Source organism: Colossoma macropomum, unplaced genomic scaffold, assembly GCF_904425465.1.
Source record: "Colossoma macropomum unplaced genomic scaffold, Colossoma_macropomum, whole genome shotgun sequence".
Taxonomy (NCBI): Eukaryota; Metazoa; Chordata; class Actinopteri; order Characiformes; family Serrasalmidae; genus Colossoma; species Colossoma macropomum.
In genome coordinates, this window is record NW_023495761.1 from 2,092,940 (window position 1) to 2,105,127 (window position 12,188).

At 37.4% G+C, this 12,188-nt stretch overlaps 1 protein-coding gene across 10 annotated transcripts in view; it reads left to right on the top strand.

Annotated features, from left to right (window-relative positions):
* Nucleotides 1–9,008, top strand: part of mcf2la (mcf.2 cell line derived transforming sequence-like a) — a 114,806-nt gene extending 105,798 nt beyond the window's left edge. For 7 of the 10 annotated variants that reach the window (XM_036563372.1, XM_036563375.1, XM_036563373.1 and 4 more), the window contains 4 exons: nucleotides 3,880–3,986; nucleotides 5,131–5,243; nucleotides 6,131–6,234; nucleotides 7,573–9,008. In XM_036563372.1, the coding sequence (XP_036419265.1) occupies nucleotides 3,880–3,986; nucleotides 5,131–5,243; nucleotides 6,131–6,234; nucleotides 7,573–7,652 (404 nt within the window). In that variant the 3' untranslated portion in view covers nucleotides 7,653–9,008. Of the gene's footprint in view, nucleotides 1–1,306; nucleotides 1,382–3,879; nucleotides 3,987–5,130; nucleotides 5,248–6,130; nucleotides 6,235–7,572 lie in introns of those variants that run through there. The other 3 variants (XM_036563380.1, XM_036563374.1, XM_036563378.1) reach the window with 2 other exon arrangements.
* Nucleotides 9,009–12,188: the final 3,180 nt, after the last annotated feature.

The following is a 12,188-nucleotide window of genomic DNA, read 5'->3' on the forward strand; positions in this document are numbered from 1 at the left end:
CCCTTTAAGTCACATTAGCCCATCCCTCAGTGCCCATCATTGATTGTTCACCTTCAGACAAAAGTTTATTTCTAAACATTTGATTTTAACTTGTCTATTTTGTGTGCATACAGTGCACGTGTGTACTGTGTTATTTTTGTCATTGGATATTCAGATTTTTTTTCCATATTGTTTGTCCCATTATCACTTATTCATGGATTTTCCCATCAGCCGATTCTTTTAAAGGGCCCATAACATTTTTTTTTTCACTTTCTTGACAAAAGTTTGATGTGGTATATAAACATTGTTAATGTTTTAAAACATAACCTTTACTCTTCTGTTCTTGAAATCTATATATTGAAAAAAGCTGCAAACAGTTGTTCTTCTGAGGTCACAAAAACCAATGTATTTACATATATCTGCCTTTCCCATCCACAGCGGTTCAGCCCCGCCCATTCACATTATAATATGTCACACTGAGTATTTCGACGCTGACTGCTTAGACTGTAAAAGATAAAGAGAAGTGAGAAAGTGGTCATGTAATTAATTATGAATGCACTCATACAGCGCTGTGCAAAAGTCTTAGTCACCTGAGAAAAGTTAAAAGGGTATTTAATTGGGCGGTACGCGTTTATTGTCCCAGAAAAACACTAATATTAGCATAAGTACATATGACATTAATAGAATAAGTAGTGATTTTATGTGCATCAGTGTGTTTGTTGAACTATTTCCAAACCTCTCCTCAAGGAAGTTATTAAATGTAGTTACCATCCAACACCTGGTATGACTAATCAGTGCTTCTTTATGTTAAATGAAGGGTGCCGGTGATGGTTTAGAGTCACTGATGAGAAATCTGAAACCAGACATTGTTAATGTGGTTATACCACATGAAATAGATGAGAAAATTACTTTTTTAAAAAAAACAATAAATTCTTAGTAATTTTTACAGCACCAGTGTAGATTTACATTTATTCTAATGCTGAATTGTGACTTTCACAAAGAAAAGCACACTTTCTGCATTTTGCACAGTACTGTATATCATAAGTGATCTTCAAGGAAAACAATAAGATGCAGGGGTATGTAGGATATGGACCCTTTAAAAACTCTGCTGTTCATTGTTAGGAAACCTGCTTACAGACACTGACAGAATCGATCGGTGAACTTTTCTACAAGTTCATCTAATACTGTGGCCTGTAACGTGATCACAAAAGCTTGCTGAATAAATTCAGCTGAATTTAAACTGACAGGAGACAGCAATAAAATGATGCCAACGGTGGGTATTTGGGAATTGTCAGTGGGAAGCTCTGATTGGTTGCCTTTCCCTCAGACACAGGTCCCCACATCACCCTCAGCAGAGTCAAATGGCTGAGCACTTCTAGTCTCTTACAGGCTAAGCGGAGAGGTAAAGGCAGTTGCCTGGTGTTGGGTGGACTTTGACCTTCTCACTGCTACATCGCACAAAAAAAAATTAATAAAAAAATCACAATCACTAAGACACAACGGAGCGGTTTACCAGATTTCAGGAGCACTTTACCCAAAAATGCTAATGTGGCTAATGGTGACTGAAAACTACAGGGGACTGGTTAGCATTGTCGCTAACCACATTACATTGTTTTCAGTGCTGTGATTTTCAACAAGTTGTCTTGTTTTTGATTTTCTATTTTTAGCATTTTTGCTCAAACAAACATCTGCTTCCTCACTGTTTCTTTCATCCTTCATCCATTATTAGCAATGTTAGCATTTTTGGGTTAAATGTTTCTTTATGGACTAAATGGCAGCCTTTGTGGTTATTCCACATTAAATATTCTTTTTTTTTTAACCAGCTTCAGATCATAATCTCTATCCGGGAAATCGGCCCAACTGTGTCTGTGTTATACCTAAAATAGAAAAATCTTGAAATCATGCATGCCTGACTTCACAGAGAAGAAGGTGTATTGAGGAGCACTAGCAGCACCACATTGAGACACGCTCTGACAATATCTGCATGTGTTTGCCTGTTATGGGTTTGCAGTTGGGTGGTTTCTGGTTCTGATCTTGCTTTCTGGTGTCACCAATCTGCTACCAAAACAACTGTTGGATAGGCCACATAGCAAAGATCCCCCTACATGCTGTAATCAACGAATGTATAGGAATAATTTCAAGTAATGTGTTATAAGAGAAGCTCATCTCTGAGGCGTAAGAAGAAAGTCTTCTCTTGTATGTGGTTGAAACTAATAACTTGAGGCCCCTCATGTTCATTGGTCTACTGAGCACCACCCCCCATGTAGCAGCGAACAGCCTTCAGCAGGGCGTGACTTGTTTTGACTTCACAGCCTGAAGGAGATAGCTCACTGCTACGCGTGGGTGGTATGAAGATGTGGACCACATGTTCTTGTCTTCAAAAGGTTTCACCAAATGCGCTATCATGGCAAACATTGTATGAAAGTTAGTGTGCTTGTTGTACAGTACTGTGCAAAAGTACAAGTTATTAATTTTTGGAGACACTTCTGAGAAGATTACATATAAAAATATTCCTTATTGCTTAACCAAGAACAGAGGAAAACAAGTAGAAAAAACATGAGTTTCCAAAATTGGAGTTCAAAAAAATTAAAAGTCATAGAGAAATTGGGACTCATAACAACCGTGCAAGACCTGGTACACCAGCAACACTGTCACCATCGGATAAACAGCACTTAAAGCTTTCATCTCTGAGAGAGAGGAGAAAATCAAGCTCCACTCTTACTTCAGATCTGGAAAAAAAAATCCTTCCCTTCCTCCATCCTTCCACTGTGAGCAGACCCATCAACAACATGGGTCTGAAAGGATGTGTAGCTTTCAGTAAGCATTTACAGAGAAAATAAAATAGACAAAAAAGAAGCGCAGTTGTGCTAGAAACCTAAAACTGGACATCTGAGATGTGGAGTAAGGTTTTATGGACTGATGATCCTTAAGTTGTAATTGCACTTTTATTTGTAAGAGCAGAAATTTCAACCAACTTCTAAAACTGAACTTTGGAGGTGAATCTGTTAGTCAGATTTACTGCCGTTTTGCTATATGATTCAAAAGTAGTTACATAAACATGAAATAGTTACATCAGGAATTACATTTGATTCACATTCTGTATCAACAGGTTCAACTCTGCATGTCTATTTCACTGTTTTCGTGTGAACAACTAACAAAAATATGACAAACATTTTTTCTGCAGAATAAGATTGTACGCACAATATAACTTTCCATCAAAATCAAATCATAATAAAATATCTCCTCTTTTACTAAGAAAGACAAATTTGATGTTGATTGAAAGTTTAAAATCTGCACTTACAACAGAAATTCTGTGCTTGTTTCAACAAGCTGCAAGTGAGAAATTATTGCTATAAAATTACAACATGCTTTTGTTATCATTAGGCGATAGCTGGAATGCCTAAAGGTAAAAAATTAGGATTTTTGTACTACTTTCTTCAGTCCAGGACCCTTTTCCTTGACACAAAAATGTCACTAAAACATGCTTTTATCATATATTCCACATTATGGGGTTGGCTATAAGCATGAATGTTTATAAATCACACAGCATGCTTTTTAAAAGGACAGTGCTTTACTCTTCAACAAAAGTACAACCCGAAATAAAACCTGGGGACATTTTTTGTGCGAGTACAAAGGGATTCATTGAATTCAAGTGTTGTTGGGTTCAAGTGTGTGTAGTTTGTTTCTGTTCCTCTCGTCAGCTGGGTCATGATGAAGCAGTGTAGTGATTGAAACAGAACATCTCTCTTTGATTCTTCCTCTTCTTTTTTCTTTCACCATCATCCCTCCATCCCTCCAAAAAGCACTCTTTCTCTGGTTGTCTCACAATAACTGAAATACAGAGGGCCTCTTTCACCCATGTGATATGTTAATCATCTCTCACTCCGTTTCTTTCTACAGGGTTCAATAAGGCCTCTCTCTCTATGGATGCCTCAGAGGAGAACGACGGCTACTCCAGCGCCGAGGACCCTTTGAACTCTGACCCTGAGGACGAGGGCAAGAAACTGGTGGGTCACCAGGGGTTAACTGCCATGTCATCAGTTGTAAATTGTAAAATTATAAATTGGACCGCAATTATAAATAAATATCACTATTTTACTTATTAAAACCACGGGTGTGGTACAGTTATATTTAGTACATCTAGGACAGTTTTTGTTTGCACCAGAGGGGCCGACATAGCCTTAAAGCCTTTTTAAGTTTCACAGACCAGAATAAAAGTACATTGTTGCATATGGGTTGTTCATTCTTTTTAGTGTTCAGAGCTTCAAGCTGAAGGTGATTCTCGAGCTCTACCATGCACACACACACAGTGCCTCCTGTAGAGTGTCAAGAAAATTTTAGCAGAATGGGCTGTTAACCAGTGTCCGCGTCTTTGTGTCACACTGGCTCAAAGAAAAGTGCCGCTGTTAATATGTGATGGACCCATTTATCTGTGTTAACAGTGTTTTTTTAATAACAAAGGTGTATTGGACTTGATGTGGACTCTTGCATCTGTGAAAATTGCATCTGCTTTTTCATAAGTAAAAGCTAACTTGCTATGAAAAGGCCTCACAAGGATCACACATAAAACTGAACTTAAGAATATAAAAAGATTTAAATATCACTTATTATGATATGAAAAATGAGACAATCAGTTAGATTGTGGGGTTGGAACTAACTGTTGTGTAAATGCATGAAATATAAAAAATTTCCTATTGTGATATTAATGTATCACTGCTCTCAGAACAAAACAGAACATCTCCATTTTTGTCGTTTTTCAGTTTTTGACATAATTTGAAAATGCCTGTTGTCCTTTACATTGTGTGTAAATTTCATGATAAATGGACCAAAAGAAACGGCCCAAATTGACTTGGAAAAAGTCCATTGGTTCCTTTGAGGTTCCATTGACTGACAGTAAAAGTAAATCATGTTTTTAGTATGTTTTTTCCTTCTCCTATAAAGTTACCATTTTGGAAATATGAGGTTTTGTTCTGACACAATGAAAGTTATATAAGTTATATAAATATATGTAATCTATATATAATATAAATTGTCTTAGTATATTGGTTTTAGACATTGACCTGGGGTGTGTGTGTGTGTGTGTGTGTGTTTGTGTTTGTGTGTGTGTGTGTGTGTGTGTGTGTGTGTGTGTGTGTGCGTGTGCGCGCGCAGTCTCCAGGCAGGTACGTGGTGGTGGCTGATTACGATAAAGGAGGAGCTCAGGACCTCTCAGTGAAGAGTGGAGACATGGTGCAGCTTGTCCGAGAGGGCAGTGACGGACAGTGGTAAACAATAATCATTACAGTCATTTAATCGTTTAATCCATAATTAATTATTAACTGTTATTAATTAACCGGTGTTACTAATTCCATTACATAGTTATTTAAATTGATTCATTTGTTTTGTTTTATTTATAGTTTAGATTTTTCTCTAATCATATTAAAATACCTCCTCTTCTTCTTACAAAAACAAATATGGCATTGAATATTTAGATTTAGCACTTTCTACAGAATTTCTCTGCTCACTAACTAATTAAACAAAATGCAGGAAGAGAAGTTTCAATGCATATACACCATGGGGGGGTACCTAGGAAGGTTAAAGGCATTTTTACACTCCCCGTCCTGATGACCCTACACTTTTCCCACCTGTTTGACAGCTTATTAGCTAATTAACAAGCTCCTCAAAGAATGGATATGGTGTACAGAGTAGAGGAAACATAATGCAGAGCATGGGGTCAACAGGGCTGGAATTGTTAACTCCTGGTTAAAATAATAAAATAATTTGATAAATAAAATATGGCTAACAATGAATAAAATCTAGAAAACGCCATGTAGCATGATCTCATTGGCTCATTTCTGACTGGTGGCTGCTAGCTTTCATTCTTTACTTGTAATGCTAGTATGATTGGGGGGATATGCATTTAACAAAATGTGATTGTGGTAGATTGAAATTGTTAATATAGAAATCAGTAATTATGTTATAAGGCTGTGCAAATTGATTTGTTCATACTCTAAATAATGAAGTCATTTTAAGTCATCGCTGTTAGATTCTTTGATGCTTCTCACACAGCTGTATTATTTGTGTTATGTAATGTTATGTTGTTAATGTCTCTATTCGTGTGCGTGTGTGCGCGTGTGTGTGTGTGTGTGCGTGTGTGTGTTAATTGTTTCAGGTTTGTGCGTAACCTGAAGAACAGTAAGGAGGGCTGGATGCCTGCTGCTAATCTACTCACTCTAATTGGAGAGTCAAAGTCCTCACAATCTCTCACCAGCTCAGGTAAACAAGTAATCTGGAATTTTAAATACCCGACTTAATGAAAGCTTAACATAGGCTGTGTAGCTTTGCCTTTGTACACAAATATACTTTTGATATATGACTAAAATTTGGTATGGAAAACTATGGCTTGATTTCAGTATGGTGGCTGCCAAGTAGTAGCAACTCCAGGGCTTTAGTGCAGTATATAAGACATAGCCAAAGTCTTCCTGGACCACACGCAACTGACCAAGACAGACCAGTACAACATTAAAAATGACAATACAGTATATACACAACAGAGCAAAACTAGTCTCAAAGCCCAACAGTGAATACAATACAACCAGAGCTGACACCAATCTAATACCTAATGTCAATATTGGAATGATAACAGCCAAAAATGCCAGTTCTGCAACAAATCTAGCCTCAGATGAATGCTCTCAAAGAGTATAAATTGGCCTCTCTCACTCTGGATGACCCCCCACCCCTCTGTCCCTCGGTTATGGTAGTGATGCAGGCATCTGTTAGCTAACATTACAGAATTGACCATTAGCAAAATTCAGACAAGTGCCACCTCTTTTTAATAACTGCTGCCTTAAGTTCAGGCTACCTGGTTGCATCCATTGCACCAAAAAGCTCAATAGCAACAATAAAAACATTTTATTATACAAAAATAACTAAAATAAAACAAATAAATGGCAAAATATGAATGTAGGACAGTTTAAATAAAAAGTGGATTCTGGAAATGTGAACTTAAATCTCAACCTCATTATTGTTTCTCTCTACATAGAATGTTTTAGTGACAGATGCTGTACAATTCTGTTTAATCTGACTGATTTTGTCAGCAGCTAATTTAAGAAAAGCTAACTAGTTACATATCTGCTCTCAACATTGTTCTGTAACTTGATTGTTAGACATCATTTTACTTTTTAGAAAGATTTTTAGCAGCTATAGTAACTCAGATGAAGTTTAGCTTACCTCAGAGCCAGTGGAAGTCTGCCTGTTAATAGTTTTATTATTGAGCAGCGAGTGAGGTCCTCCACATAGTTTAATCCAGGCAAACTCTTCCATGCATGTTGAGCTAAAGACTTTGCTGTAGCAGCAGTTGAGGGAAAGATGTCTCAGAGGAAGAACTTGCTAGCATTCACCTTCCCAGCTTGGTATCAGTGTGTGATGGGGGAGGGGGGCAGGTCTGTGAGTAGTTTGGGGAGAAAACTTTCAGTATTGGGTTTGGAAAAAATGTATAAGAATGTAAGCAGTGCACTACTGACAGATGTTTTCGCTTCTCAGGTTAGACTGTATGCTCGATAGAAACTGCCATATATTTCATTGAAACTAATGGTTGTGTATTATGTTTATTAGAAGGCAGCGGGTCAGGCAACTTGAGCACTTCTTCCAGCTGCAGTGAAACCTACACCAGCTTTTCGGACATCAAACCATGAGGCTTCACTCTGGCTCCGACCTGCCTCTACAGCCCAGCCTTGTGGCAGCTCCTACACATTGCACTTTCTGCTGAGACAGCTCCTTCATGTACTGTACTTAGAACCACAACTTTAAACCATATCTGTTTAATGTACGGCTTCATGCTCACCTCTCACCTACTCCTACTGGTGTTGCAGAAGAGAGATAGAAGAAGCCGGGCTTGCTCTTTTTTTCCCAAATATGATTTTATTTGAGTAAATGATGGCATAATGGCCTGATACATTTCGTTTTAAGAGAATACACCCTCTGCCCTGAGAATATTAAGTACGTCATAGTTTTAATTGAAAGCAGGGCACATAGGAGCCCAAGCATGTGAAAATCAGCTTGTACAGGCTTCTGTGGCCACTGTGTTTCAATGGGCTTTGGTTACAAGAGCAAAAAATCCACTAAACTGGAAGCTTTAAGCATTGCACTTCCGCTTGGTTTTACTGGTATTAAACCTGAGAAAATCAAAACTCTTTGGAATGTCCTATTTTCAGGAATGGCCCACTTTTCTTACTCGTCGACATTGTAGAAGAAAACCTGAATGGAGCGTTATGTAATATGGATAAAGATTTTTGGAATCATGCCTGGTTTCTTGCTATCAAAACAACTGTGAAAATGTCCCATCCCTCTCATTGTATGTATTAATCCCAAACAGCTGTATATTTTAGATGATTTGCTGTATGATAAAGATTTGTACAGATATTATAACTTTTACCTCATTTTTCATTAAAATAACAGTGTATGTATTGTACATTAAATCATGTTTTCCATGAATTGTGTTTTGTCATTGTATATGGAGCTCATTTTAATTTTCTTGGTCTGCACTAATTCATTTTTTATTTTCATTTTTAAAGATTTTACTCTTGCATTGTATTGTACTATCATAGATGACTGAATCAAGATGTGAAATCAAAGGCCAGTAATTTATGAATTATGTATTCATAAGTAACTTCTACTCAAAGAACCTGAAAATCATCACAAAGATCAATTTATCATAGAGCTCTTGCACAAATTCTGCCAGTCAAGACGGAAAAAATATCTTTAGGCCTGTATTGCGTTTGCTATAAATTTGTAATTGTGCCCCCTGTATGTCTGTATGGTAAACACTGCAAATGTTTGATGTTTTGAATCAACAGAATCTACTGTATGTTTCAATCTCGATGCATTCTACACGGCACTTTGCCCTTTGTCTTTCTCTATTTTCATACGCCATTGTTGATATGAAGGTATATGTGACTGCTATCTGTGTATATGTGTACATATGTATTTAAGAGGTTGTATGAGTTGTATGAATTCAGAGAAATTAAGCTTGAATAAAGTTCACAAAAACATTCTGCTTAATTCTATTCTGTTCACAATTCACCCATCTTGAGTTGCAATGTGGTCTTTTTTTTTTTTTTTTAAAGGAAGACTGAAAAGACTTTATGTATGTATGTTCAGTTAATCCTGAGCGCAGGTCCTTGGTGACATTTCAACACATCATTTTAGATGGGTGTAACAGGCTGCTTTCATTACCACCCTTGAATGGATGCTTTCTTATTTACTCACAGTTTCTGCAAACTTTTCCACAAAGATGATACAGATGAATGAGAAAATCAATGGTGTTACACGTCCCTTCTTTATGTGGGGTTTGTAATCATAGAGAAGAAGTGAAGGGTGGAGAGACTCTAAGCTATGAACTGTAAATAAGCTGAATCAAAGCTTGCAAGGGCAATAACCTTTTTTGTCCTTTAACACAGTAAACATGGCAAAAACAAAACATCACTACTGAACCTTTATACATGTTACGATACTTTGTTCTTTACGATGTTAGCAAACACATTGGAGTTGACAAAACGCTCTAAAAAGTGCCACATTTACAGCAAACCATGAAAAACTGCATAATGGGCTGACATTTAATTGGCTATGATTTGCTGTGCTGTTTTTTGTGTCCCTACCGTTTAGATATATTACACTTGAAAAACATGTTAGGGTTACAATTTATTTATATTTTAAAACACAACAATAAGTTAGTTTAACAATTGCACCTTCTTGAGACATCAATTCAGCAATATTCGTTTTTAAATCAATTATATAGAATTCCAAGCACCATAAAAGTGCTCGTCCTCACAGTCATGTGTAAAGGGTGAATGCCATACTTTTAGCTCTTTTATGCGCTGGTTGTTGTTTAGGGCTCTCTATAACTGGTTTAAATCTGTCTCTTGTGTGATAGTACAGTTGTTCAGTGTTTGAAAAGTACTGAAGAGACCCACCCCTAAGTCACATAGGCATTTCACAAGTGATTATATTTGTGCAGAGTTCATAAGGCTACATGACACATATGCCTTCATGACAACTGACATAAATCTTCATACAAAATTTAAAAGGCTTATTCCAACAAGCTTCACTTGTCATAGGGTCATTTTACAGAAACATCCACTTTTTTATGTATCCATAGGAGTCACTGGTGTTACTGATCATCATTGTCGTTACATATAAGAAAGGGAACACCAGAGACATTTTTAATGAAAAATGCATTTTACAAAATGGCTGCTACAGAGAATCAAACCACATGTTGTCATTCATGGAATATCCACTAAAATATGTCATTTAATGCGTTTGTATTCTATTTTTTCACAATTACCTAAGAATAAAGTAGGTCACACCAGTGACCTCAACTAAAAGCTTCATATGAAATCATGAGCTAAATGAGGAAATTTCTGACAACTGAAAAGACACAGTGGACTTACCATGTGCTTTTCTTCATAGATCCTCAGAAAATAGGTAAAAGGAAGTCAAGTGATGACATCAGTGTGATTTTTATTTCAAGATTTTTTTGTTACGCAGTAACACCAGTGCTCCAGGGGACCACAACTTTCATTATACATTTTATAATATTTATTTGCCATTTGTTTTCTTTGTCATTTAATTCATATATTTCATAGTCATGTATAGATTATTACAGTTAAAATTGAAAAAAAAAAATGTTTTTTACCTCAAAATAATGACTGTGAGGACGAGCACTTTTACGGCGCTTGGAATTCTATATAATTGATTAAAAAGCAATATTGCTAAAATGATGCCTCAAGAAGGTGCAATTGTTAACTAACTTACTGTTTTGTTTTATAAATAAATATAAATAAATTGTAACCCTAACATGTTTTCAAGTGTAATATATCTAAACGGTAGGGACACAAAAATGGACATTTCCATAGAATGACTTCATACTTTCAGAGGCGAAGACATCAGGATTGTCTAAAGCAACCTTTATGATAAATGATGTGTGGAATAACCCTGTTAGAAAAACTTGCGTAGCTGGTCACCAGCAAAACCAGCATATTATTGTTGTTGGAGCAAAACCTCATATCTCCAAAAAGATAACTTTACAGGACAAAGAAAAAATGTGAACTTTTAATGAAAGTTATTGGAGAATGTTTTTTCAAAGTAATTTTGGGCCATTTTGATTGGTCCATTTGTCATGAAATTTTGACATGACATAAAAGGCGTCTGACTTTTTCAAATTATGTTAAAAAAAAAAGTAAAACAGCAAAAATGGAGCCACTAGGATTTGTCCTGAAAGCAATGATATGTTGTGTTTTGGATGCTGGTATGCTGGTCAACCAGCATGACCGCATGGAATCCATACTGGTCTGTGCTGTTTTTTTCAGCAGAGGCTAAAGGTCAGTTGTAATGAAATGGTTGCAGAGGCGTCAGGTAGCCTTACAAACACTACTCACAGCAAAATGTTACCACATATGTGACAACATGTTATGCCCTGACATTGCACGTTCTCATGTTTATGTGATCTTGTTTTATTTTTTAAATGTGATAACGTCATAAGGTGTGGAAGTCCATTTCAACATGAAATTACAAGCGACAAGTGTAGGTGAATGAATCACTATATAAGAAAATCACAAAGGAGAAAAAAATGTGCATCACATTTAAAGTTCAGGAAGAGTGTCTAAAAAACATGTGATGGTTCACAAGTCATGTGATTTACGTAGAAAAGTGTCGCACTGTCCACCCCTAACAGACAGCGTGAGCTCGAGCTCAGTTTTGGGCCCTTTTTCATCTGCTAGCAGCAGCAGCTCTGTTTCAGAGCCACTCAGATGAGTCATGATGTATCAGCAGTGGCCACTGGCTGCTCATTCACACACACTGTTTACGTGACTGTCCATCTTCGCGGCGCTCGGCCCTGTCCAGCACGATAAGAAATCAGCCTCTGACGTGACATTTTAAGGAGGCTGAGTCAAAGCTATGAGTCACTCTCCGAGGGAGAGTGAGTCCTCCATTACGGAGTCTGAGCACGGCCTCATCCGGGTACTGCCGTAGCCCCGCCCCGCGGGCAGAACGCACCAATGGGAGGCGGCGTTACTGGCGTTTCCACGAAGGCTGCGTGTGACTCATAGTGGCTGATCTGAGAACAGCGCGGAGGCGCTGAACACAACGGCGGACACGAACAAGTAAGTTGGCAGAACCGACCCCAGATCAGCCTGAGCTGGGCGTCCAGAGCTTTATGTCTGCTGGCCGAG